Raw genomic sequence first — 12,272 nt, 5'->3', positions numbered from 1 at the left:
ACCTACTTCCCACCCATTGAAAGAAGTATTAGCTGGACCAGTTTTTCTGCTACGTGCTGTGCAGCAATGATTGTAAGGCAATAATGGGATCAGAGCAGGGACAAGATGCTTGCCCTGAAGATGCTTCATCTGCACAACTGCCTTCAGGATTGCATGGAGCTCTGCATTAATTACAGTGTATTCATAGCAAAGGCAAATCCTGAAAACCGGTTGGGGAGGAGTTCCCTTGTTTGAAGCTGTCAGTGTACACAACTTTAAAATTTTGCTGCCTATCTAAAAAAGCATATTTGGAAATGTAAACTCTAGAATTTAATCCTTCTAATACTGCATCAAATAATTCTGGATCTCTGTAGGGGTTACAGTGGAGGTCTGCTACAACCTTGATGAAATAAATTACAACCAACCACACCCATCTCTAAAAGGGAATACTTTGCACAAGCCCCATATGGTCTCATCACTCGTGTTGATTACAAAAAAACCTTTCCATTGGTGAACAAGCAATGGGGCAGGATGGTATGCAGATGTGTAGAGTGTGGGCAGTGTTTTATAGGCCTATTGCACCATGAGGAGTCATCGCTTGAAGTGAAGTGTAGACTCACTACTTCAGCACAAAGGCTCAATATAGAGCTAGTTCAAAACCCCTGGTGGCCAGCCAATGCCAATTTCTTTAATGAAGCACCATGTCCAACATCTTTAAATAAGAGGGTCATGCAGGCCCATACACCAAGCATCCATAATCAAGCTGAGAACCAACAGAGCTCCTATAAAACTTGAACAGTCATGTTCTGCCTGCTACCCATGAATTGTGCCTAAGACACTTTAAAATACTGAATGATTTAAGGGACCATCTTTTCAAGTTCCTAAGGTGTGGCAAATCAAGTGTAAGGCCCAGAAACCTCACCATGCCTTTAAAATTAAGAACAGTGTCCCTAATCCTCAATTCAAGAAAGTTTAAAACAGAATGTGAATTGTTACAGAGAACACACACAGACTTCTTGGTAGTGAATTTAAAGCCCCTCTTCTCTACCAATTCCTCCAACTGACAAATAGTCTGCTGCAATTGATGAGTAGTTGTTGCAAGGCTTGAGGAGGAACAAAACACAGGAGAGGAGGAACAAAAGACAAAGAAGTCATCAACATGTAAAGAACACTGGACAGAATGTTCAACTACTCACGTGACACTATTAATAGCTATGCCAAAGACAGTCACACTTAAAACACTACCTTGAGAGACAGCATTCTCTTGCTTCAAGTGATCAGAGAGGAAGTCACTGACTTGGTATCTAAAATAGTGTACCAAGAGGAAGGACTGTGTAAATATGGGAAGACCTGTGTCTCAAAGCAGTATCACAGGCCTTCTTGGTGTCAAAAAATGATGGCGCAGGAAAGCCTGTTGTATAGCTGCTTCCAGAAGGGTCCGGTCATCAATGGTGGAACCCACACTGAAAGCAACTAAGGAGATTCTACAATCCAGACTAGATGGCAGCTAACCATCCACTTCCAGGTCTCTCACAAAAAGCTAGTCAGGGCAAGACTATGAAAACTATTAGCGTATATACCATCCTTCCCAGGTTTTAAAAATGGAATTAAAATTACCTCTCTCCACGAGTTGGGAAAGTATCCTGATATTCAAATGAGGTTAAAAAGGGAATGGAGGATTTCTTTGCTCTGCCTTGTGAGGTGCTGTAAGAAACCATAATGGACCGTATCATGACCATGTGATGTGTATCAAGCTGCACACAATACAGTATCTAGCTGCCACATGGGAGTCCCAATTGCCCCTTTCAACAGCCACCCTGTGGTTTCGGAATGCTGATTTCTGGCTGGCAGCGGCGGTAGCTGTGGCAAAATAGGCTGCCGTACTTTGGGCAATTTCTCGCAGGTTGGTCTGGTGGTTTCCATTCCCCATTACAACAGCCACTGTGCAATTCCCTCCTCCCCATAAGTCATCCTGATGGCCTCCCATACAACTGTACTTTTAGTGGAATGGTTTATGGTGTTCAGGAACTGTTGCCACGATCTCTTTTTGATGTGTCTGGTAATTTGACAACTTTTTACCCTCACTACCTAAGAGGCAGCTTGATTCCCTGCAGTTGGTCGCCACTTGAATATACACAGAGCTGTCATCCTTGTCCTGATTGATTGCAGAACGACATTTCTTTGTCTATCACGGGACTGGCTGCTTTTTCAGCTGGCATGAACACTGTGGAATGGATGCTTCAGTGGTGTGATGGATCATTTTGATAATATGATCCACCCATTTCTTGATGATGTCACAGTATTCAAACACAGCAAGTTGGCTGTAATGTGCCCTGTCTGACCTACTGAGCACCCATCGTTGTGACTATCTTTCTGGCACCACTCTGTCTGGCAGATGAATTCAGATTAGGAAGTGATCACTTGAGTACAAGTCATTGAACACTTCCCACTGAGTGGCGTGTGCAAACACTATAAAGCATACCAAGAGATTGAGAGAGAGTGCGTGCTCTGCCCCATATTCAACAAACATGCATATGAAGACACTAGAAGCTCTCAATTGCTCTACATCTGGGGCACATGGCTGCAGAGCCCCAAAGCACACTGTGTGCTTTAAAAACGCCACGGAGGAGTAAGGGCTGGGGAAGCTGCATAAAGGCACATTTACACTGAATTCTAAACATGTTCTGCAACACTGTTCATGGCCAGTACTGAGCTAACAGTGTTCACAGCATGTAGTCAACACACAACAAGTGTTCCATGGCTGTGTTGGTCAGATCAAAAGAAAATTGTTCCTGGCCTGCCATCACTAAATGCTACTACACAGTGATAGTGTCCGTTTTGGCTCAGTTTGTAATGTTGTCTGTTGTCTTTGTGTGTGTTCCTTTATGAAAAGGAACGGATAAGAAGCAAAATTTACAAACTTGTCACGCTCTATGAGACAGAGAAGTGCATCTGGAATGTTTGAAGTCATATTTATAAAAATATTAGAAAGAAGCATGACTCCCTACAAAAAAGTACTGGTTTTTTATCACCAGCAGCAGTGACATACATAAAAAAAATTAGGTCTCTCCTTTCTCAATATGACAATGGCACCGGCAGCAGCAGCAGCAATAACAGCAACAGCAACAACAATAACCCGTCACATTCATTGGAGAAGTTGTCTTTATTGAAAATGATATTGTGGAATAATCTTAACATGAAAATAAAAATAAATATATAATAAATTAAGTACATGTTTCAGCAATACTAACATAGCTTAATTGTGTTTACTATATTCTTCAGTCCTGCAACCAAAGCTTCACAAACTGCATGAACTATTTGAGATATGGCTGGCTTTGAAATGAGGAATAAATGTGCAAGGCTTTGATATGAATGTCCTGTTGCCAAAAAATGAAGAGTAACAGCAAGTCTTTGTTTCACAGAAACTGTTTTTCTGAAGTTTTTATCTTTCTTTGAAAGAAATGGCACTGTACTATTCACTAGAATTTCAAAATCTGATGGTGACATCCTAGGGAAGTTACAAAAACCAGAACCAACTTAAAAATTCAGCTCACACTGTGTCATTCCTGCCACATATTCTATAACACGTCTTTGTTCACGAACAGTGAATACGTCATTATCTTCCTCAGCTTATTTTGTCAAGTGTTGTTAATGCAGCACAACATATAATTAATTCTTCCTCTTCACTTGTCGTAGCGTAGCACTTGATGTGAATACACAATGCAAAATGTTTCCTGCCAGTTCAGCAAAGCAGACAATGCGGATACATAAACATTCCGCATATTTCTATAGACTCGAGTTCAAAGCAGTGCCCACTGCATTGATACCAAAGTTGAGTTACATCAATTCAGTGGCACACTATGACTTAGCTGACGTTGCAACACATTAGTTCCCTAAGAGTTACAGACCGCAAACACAAGCTTGGTGGTTGGTGACTAAGTTACCTCTTTCAATTGGAGGATACAGCCCCTTTTTATGGCTTAGGTTTTCCGTACCCAAGTGGTTATTGACAGTTGGTAATGCTGGTGGAATGTATAAACAAGAAACAATTGAGGCAATCAGTGAGTGCACATTACGCATGTCAGAACCAAGAGAAGCAAATATCAGTCTCTTGTGTAACTGATATAAATGGACACATCAAACTAGGTTCTGTTTGTATGTCCTTATCATCCCTGTAATTAAGCTGGCACAGTCCTTACCAGTGTTCTGATCTTCACTCTCTGACACCACCTCCTTCATCTTTGTCTATTCCCATCCTCACTACAGGTGGACCCTTCTCATCATGGGATCTGAGAGACCTGCTCTTCCTTTTAACCTTCCTTAAGCTATCACCCTCCTCGCAAAGGAAAAATGGTTGCAAAATATATGACTCTGTAATTTAACAATATTATGAAAAGAAAAGCTGCCACTCACCACATAGCAGAGATGCTGAGTCACAGACAGGTACAACAAAAAGACTTGTCACAAATAAAGCTTTCAGCCATTAAGGCCTTCGTCAACAATAGAAGACTTCTATTGTTGACGAAGGCCTTAATGGCTGAAAGCTTTACTTGTGACAGTCAACAATAGAAGTCTTCTACTGTTGACGAAGGCCTAAATGGCTGAAAGCTCTATTTGTGACAGGCTTTTTGTTGTGCCTATCTGCGACTCAGCAACTTTCCTTTTCATAATACTGTTGCATTCCGTCCTAGATTTTCCACTGTTTGATTCTATAATTTTTATTTTATATGAGTCTATAAGGAGGACTACACATTTTGCCCCGTGAAGGTAAGCCAGCAATTCTGTCTCATAATTTTGAGTACTGTTATAGCTTTGGCAGTAGTCAGCCATCATTCATTTTAACAGCTTCGCTTGACCGCCATATTTTTGCATATTGTGAGGGAAAAAGAACACATTAACACAGTACTTTACGGGGCATGTGGACAGCAGTAATCACCAGCATGAATGCATGTGTAATGCATGTATATACTGGAAATTTTGTCATGCAATGATTTCAACTTACAAATATGTTTATTTTTTTACCCCACTATGTAATTAAAAGACTAATAGAGTTGTTTCATTAACCACTAGTCTTCAGTGCATCAAAAATGAAGTAGTGACGCCAGCTGGTGACACTCAAATGAAATGTAATTTATGTGTTCAACAAGTCTGGTCAAGTCCAGCTCTTAGAGGCATAGAGTCTAAAACATTAATAAATTTCATAATTGAAATGCCTGAAACAACAGCTTTTTATATTTTATTACATTTTATGACATGATATACCTTCAGTAACTTCAGTTCCACAAGCATTCCTTCACAACATGTTCGGCCACTGCACCATAATAGATACATGCTCTCGGAGTCTTTCATTAGCCCAGGATTTTCATTTTCAATTTTCCCATCATCACCTATGGAAAGAGTTAAATATGGCAAAACTATAAAAAATGATGACAAAACAAAAGTCATAATCTTGGACACTGGAATTCTAACATGGTTTAGAACTTCAGGTTATAGCACATGTTTCACTGACAGATCAAACAGCCACTTAAAAACTGTGTGTTTGTCACTACTAACTATGAATTGCTTATGAAAAGATAATTACTCAGCTGTCCCCAGGAAAAGTAAGTAGGCACAAGGGCACACAAAAGCCGCACGATGGGTTGTCAAGATTATCGTGCATAAAATTATACAGTTATCCATAATTATCAATGAGACCCGAATTTACCATTTTGAGGAATCAGTTATAATCTACACCTCATTAATTTTAACCATATTATTCACAGACCATTTCATAATTTCATCAACAAAGCTGCACCCTTCCTCTGTCTGCATTACCTTGATGAAGCATTTTTACACAATTTTTGATGATAATGAACCATAATATTCAAGAGAGGATAAACTATAACTCTAGGATTAAAGATAACCAAACATGTCAAAGATCAAGTTGTGGCCATGAACAGATAGAACTAAAGGGTTCTAACTTCACAAATCTATATTTTATTGTCAAGCACTGAAAATTGGAACAATTAGCATACATATTACCACAACTGCAGTATGAGTACTGTAATAAATAATAAATGTGACCTGGAACATGTCTGTAGCAGCAAGAAGCCAATCAGACATAGCACCAGGACACTTTTATGGTTTGGATATCAGGTGGAAAAGTGCCTTGTTCTGAAGTGAGAAGAAAATGGTCAGAAAATATGGCATGCAATGTAGATGGAAAAAAGATACCATATAGCATTCAATCAGAAAGTAGTAGTAGTAAAAATAAAACTATCCTCAATCAAAGAATTGTTTGTAGACCACACTGTTTTATTAGGCATGGTCCTTACCTTCCTCCGACCGCTCAACTTACTTACCAAGCCTCTTGTAATATGACCCACAGTTAAAAGTGGACTGTGAACCACACTGCAACTTGGTATTTGCAACATTAATAAATCACTGTCAGAGGTGAAAGAAGCAATAAATGATAGAAAAACTCCTTTAACTAACTGGGGATACAACCTCAAATCTTTGGATCTACCTCTGGTTTGTATAAAAGTTCTCATTTATTCCTTTCTTATTTGAGAGCCAAAATGTGTAAGGTTGTGCAATTAGTAAAATAAAAAAGTGGTCAACAAACAAAATTCTATTATTTAGTGTAATTATGATTGTAAACTCATATATTGAATATATATCATTTACTGACAAAATTTACCACCTAGCTACAATCAACCCAAAACTGACAAGGGAATGAATAAATGGTAGTATGCAAGGGGAGACAAGCTAAGTAGAAAATAAATGGACAATTTCAAAAGCTTACAACTATTAAAATTTTGCATGCAGTTAAGTCATGGTCAAATGTGTGCACACCCATCTGAAGAGGATACATTCATGGGAGACTTTGGCTTCATTTCATTGCACACAGTACGTCACCTCGGAAAATCCACTTGCATACGCTTAATAGTCTGAAAAAAACTAACATTTCTGACTGTAGAAGCTTACACTTTATGGCGATAATTGCAGAAAAAGCTAATGACTCTGCTTCCCTTCACATATCTCAACATTTATTACCATCAGTTCTTCATAAGTTTCTAGATTAAAGCAGATGCTGCACACCAATAGCTGTATGTGCTACTGCAGTTGATAATTTCCTATCACAACAATCTACAGGACAATAACTGTAAGAATTTTACCCTCCACTGACAATGTGATTATGTCTCACTGTACACTTCTTTTTCATTTTGAAATTTCTAGATCACTCCTGGTAGTTACAAGCAGTCAACTTGTAATCACTGTATATAAAACACAATGTCCAGACCTATTGACTGCCTCATCATTGCCCAGCCCAAACCACTATGGATAGCAACTTGAAGTTTGGAGAAGGTGTGAATATTACACTGTAGGCATCATTTAGGAAAGGACTTTTCAAAATTCCAACCCTAAGGGGGTGAAACAGGGGACAAAATGAAATGTGGATATTAAGGCAATTTTGAAGCCAGACTGACAAAAACTGGTATTGAGTTTCTTGGTCAGAAATAGAGAAATATGTATTTCAGCATTTTTTGAAATTTAACCCATGGGGTTGCAATAGTGGGTGAAAGCTTTTTTTTCCAAAATATATCATTGGTAAAGAACTACTAAAGAATTTTTAAAGCTACAACTATGAACTATACTGCAAAATATTAAAGACTTTAATACGGATGTCAAAGCAAATATATTACAAGGAAAAGATAGTCATATCAGATAACAAAGTAAAGACAATATGGGATATAGCGAAGGAGGAGACCGGTAGAACCAGACATGAAGAGGAACAAATAGCATTAAGAGTAAATGATACATTGGTGACAGATGTGTGTAGTGTTGCAGAACATTTTAATAAACGTTTTATACCTGTTAGCAAAAAGATGGGGTTGTCAGGTTCGGTAGATGCTGCTATGGAATACGTCAGACCAGAAATTTCAAGCAACTTCCATAATATGAATTTGACCCTCACTACCCCAACAGAAATAATGTCTATCACAAAATCTTTAAAATAAAAAACATCTAGTGGCTATGATGAAATATCAACAAAGTTAATTAAAGAATGTGATTCTGAGCTAAGTAACATATTAAACTATCTGTGTAACCAGTCATTTATCAGTGGAATATTTCCTGAATGGCTGGAATATGCTGAAGTTAAGCCACTGTTTAAGAAGAGAGATAAAGAAATAGCGTCAAATTTCCGTCCAATTTCACTGTTGCCAGCATTCTCAAAAATTTTCAAAAAAGTAATGTACAGTCGGCTTTATAACCATCTTATCTCAAATAACATACTGTCAAAGTCACAGTTTGGATTTCTAAAAGGTTCTGATATTGAGAAGGCTATCTACACTTACAGTGAAAATGTGCTTAATTCATTGGACAAAAAATTGCAGGTAACTGGTATATTTTGTGATCTGTCAAAGGTATTTGACTGTGTAAATCACAATATCCTTTTAAGTAAATTAGAGTATTATAATGTAACAGGAAATGCCTCAAAATGGTTCAAATCTTATATCTCTGGCAGGAAACAAAGGGTGTTATTAGGAAAGAGACATGTATCAAGCTATCAGGCATCATCCAACCGGGAACTAATTACATGTGGGGTCCCACAAGGTTCCATTTTGGGGCCCTTAGTTTTTCTTGTGTATATCAACGACCTTTCATCAGTAACATTACCAGAAGCCAAGTTCGTTTTGTTTGCCGATGATACAAACATTGCAATAAATAGCAAATCAAGCGTAGTCTTAGAAAGATCTGCTAATAAAATATTTGTGGACATTAATCACTGGTTCCTAGCCAATTCTTTGTCACTAAACTTTGAAAAAACACACTACATGCAGTTCAGAACTTGCAAGGGGTGTCCCACGAGTATATGTCTAACATACGATGACAAGAAGATAGAAGAAGTGGACAGTGTTAAATTCTTGGGATTACAGTTTGACAATAAATTCAACTGGGAGGAGCACACCACAGACCTGCTAAAACGTCTTAACAAATCTCTGTTTGCAATGCGAATTTTGTCAGTCATAGATATAAAAATGAAAAAGCTGGCATACTATGATTACTTTCATTCCATAATGTCATATGGGATTATTTTTTGGGGTAATTCATCAAGCCAAGCTGAAGTTTTCCGGGCACAAAAACGTGCAGTAAGAGTTATATGTGGTGTGAACTCAAGAACACCCTGCAGAAGCCTGTTTAGGGAACTAAGGATGCCAACTACTACTTCCCAATATATTTATTCCTTAATGAAATTTGTCATTAAAAATATATCACTTTTTCAAACCAACAGCTCAATTCATGGAATCAATACTACAAATAAGAATAATCTTCACAAGGATTTAAAGTCAATTAGTCTTGTACAAAAAGGTGTGCATTATTCAGGAACACACATTTTCAATAACTTGCCAGCAGCCATAAAAAGCTTAACAACCAATGAAATTCAGTTTAAGAGAAGCCTAAAGGATTTATTGGTGGCCAACTCCTTCTACTCCATTGATGAATTTCTCAGTAAAACCAACTGATTTGTGTGTGTGTAAAAATATATATATATAAAAAACAAAGATGATGTGACTTACCAAACGAAAGCACTGGCAGGTCGATAGACACACAAACATACACACAAAATTCTAGCTTTCGCAACCAACGGTTGCTTCGTCAGGAAAGAGGGAAGGAGAGGGAAAGATGAAAGGATGTTTCCATCAGTCCCTACACTTAAAGTTCCCATCTCTGGCTGCAACCCTTCTTTCCATCAGTCCCTATACCAGTTCCAAACTGAACAATCCATTGCCCTCACCCACCTAATCCTTCACCTACACATCAACTCAGCCAATGAACACACCCGTCAACTCCTATCCTTAATATAAGTCCTCAATCTTTCCTCTCCCACATCCACACCGGCTGTTCAGAGCATCCTCCTACAGGCCAACCGCAAATTAGAACAGCATGCCACCCTCCACCTCAAAAAACTATCCAATCTCCTGGTTTCCCACCTCCGGAAAGGCAACTCACTCACCCTTCACAACCTTTCCAGCAAACCTCAACCTCCTCTCATTGCACACAAACCCAGTCTCTCCCATCTACTCAATCTCCCCACTTCCAGCTCCACTTCCTCCAATCCAAAGGCCTCACCTTCAGCCCCACTCCCAGATTCAACCAAACAGCCCTCGTCAAAGATTTACTGTCCTACACTCGTACTCTCTGCTGGAAATATCACTTTGCCACAAAGAAAAATGATCCTAATCCTACTCCTAATGATCCAACTCCCCAAGACACTATCCAAATTGAACCCTGCCTGGAACAGTTGCGTCCTCCGTCACAGCGGGACCCACCTCCTCTTCCTCAAAATCACCCTCTCCAAACCTTCCAGGATTTTCTGACTTCCAGCCTTGCCTCTCAATCCTTCTTAAAAAACCTTAATCCTACTCCCAACATCACCACTGCTGAAGCCCAGGCTATCCGTGATCTGAAATCTGACCAATCCATCGTCATTCTTCCGGCGGACAAGGGTTCCACGACCGTGGTACTTGATCGTCGGCAGTATGTGGCTGAGGGACTGCGTCAGCTTTCAAACACCACATACAAAGTTTGCCAAGGTAATCCCATTCCTGATGTCCAGGCGGAGCTTCAAGAAATCCTCAAAACCTTAGGCCCCCTGCAAAACCTTTCACTTGACTCCATCAACCTCCTGACCCCACCGACACCCCGCACCCCTACCTTCTACCTTCTTCCTAAAATTCACAAACCCAATCAACCCGGCCGCCCCATTGTAGCTGGTTACCAAGCCCCCACAGAACGTATCTCTGCCTACGTAGATCAACACCTTCAACCCATTACATGCAGTCTCCCATCCTTCATCAAAGACACCAACCACTTTCTCGAACGCCTGGAATCCTTACCCAATCTGTTACCCCCGGAAACCATCCTTGCAACCATTGATGCCACTTCCTTATACACAAATATTCCGCACGTCCAGGGCCTCGCTGCGATGGAGCACTTCCTTTCACGCCGATCACCTGCCACCCTACCTGAAACCTCTTTCCTCATTACCTTAGCCAGCTTCATCCTGACCCACAACTTCTTCACTTTTGAAAGCCAGACATACCAACAATTAAAGGGAACAGGCATGGGTACCAGGATGGCCCCCTCGTACGCCAACCTATTCATGGGTCACTTAGAGGAAGCCTTCTTGGTTACCCAGGCCTGCCAACCCAAAGTTTGGTACAGATTTATTGATGACATCTTCATGATCTGGACTCTCAGAGAAGAAGAACTCCAGAATTTCCTCTCCAACCTCAACTCCTTTGGTTCCATCAGATTCACCTGGTCCTACTCCAAATCCCACGCCACTTTCCTTGACATTGACCTCCATCTGTCCAATAGCCAGCTTCACACGTCCATCCACATCAAACCCACCAACAAGCAACAGTACCTCCATTATGACAGCTGCCACCCATTCTACATCAAACGGTCCCTTCGCTACAGCCTAGGTCTTTGTGGCAAACGAATCTGCTCCAGTCTGGAATCCCTGAACCATTACACCAACAACCTGACAACAGCTTTCGCATCCCACAACTACCCTCCCGACCTGGTACAGAAGCAAATAACCAGAGCCACTTCCTCATCCCCTCAAACCCAGAACCTCCCACAGGAGAACCACAAAAGTGCTCCACTTGTGACAGGATACTTTCCGGGACTGGACCAGACTCTGAATGTGGCTCTCCAGCAGGGACACGACTTCCTCAAATCCTGCCCTAAAATGAGATCCATCCTTCATGAAATCCTCCCCACTCCACCAAGAGTGTCTTTCTGCCATCCACCTAACCTTCGTAACCCGTTAGTTCATCCCTACGAAATCCCCAAACCACCTTCCCTACCCTCTGGCTCCTACCCTTGTAACCACCCCTGGTGTAAAACCTGTCCCATGCACCCTCCCACCACAACCTACTCCAGTCCTGTAACCCGGGAGGTGTACACGATCAAAGGCAGAGCCACATGTGAAAGCACCCACGTGATTTACCAACTGACCTGCCTACACTGTGACGCATTCTATGTGGGAATGACCAGCAACAAACTGTCCATTCACATGAATGGACACAGGCAGACAGTGTTTGTTGGTAATGAAGATCACCCTGTGGCTAAACATGCCTTGGTGCACGGCCAGCACATCTTGGCACAGTGTTACACCGTCCGGGTTATCTGGATACTTCCCACTAACACCAACCTATCCGAACTCCGGAGATGGGAACTTGCTCTTCAATATATCCTCTCTTCCCATTACCCTCCAGGCCTCAATCTCCGCTAATTTC

The 12,272-nt window shown here is 40.6% G+C and overlaps 1 protein-coding gene across 3 annotated transcripts in view; it reads right to left on the bottom strand.

Annotated features, from left to right (window-relative positions):
* The window catches only part of LOC126457775 (PAT complex subunit CCDC47), an 81,568-nt gene that overhangs the window by 31,480 nt on the left and 37,816 nt on the right, over window positions 1–12,272 (bottom strand). For all 3 annotated transcript variants that reach the window (XM_050094358.1, XM_050094357.1, XM_050094356.1), the window contains exon 5: window positions 5,242–5,366. In XM_050094358.1, the coding sequence (XP_049950315.1) occupies window positions 5,242–5,366 (125 nt within the window). The remainder of the gene's footprint in view (window positions 1–5,241; window positions 5,367–12,272) is intronic.

Source organism: Schistocerca serialis, chromosome 2 (genome assembly GCF_023864345.2).
Source record: "Schistocerca serialis cubense isolate TAMUIC-IGC-003099 chromosome 2, iqSchSeri2.2, whole genome shotgun sequence".
NCBI lineage: Eukaryota > Metazoa > Arthropoda > Insecta > Orthoptera > Acrididae > Schistocerca > Schistocerca serialis.
The sequence above is the reverse complement of the archived record's forward strand: the minus strand, read 5'-3'. Positions and strand labels throughout refer to the sequence as shown.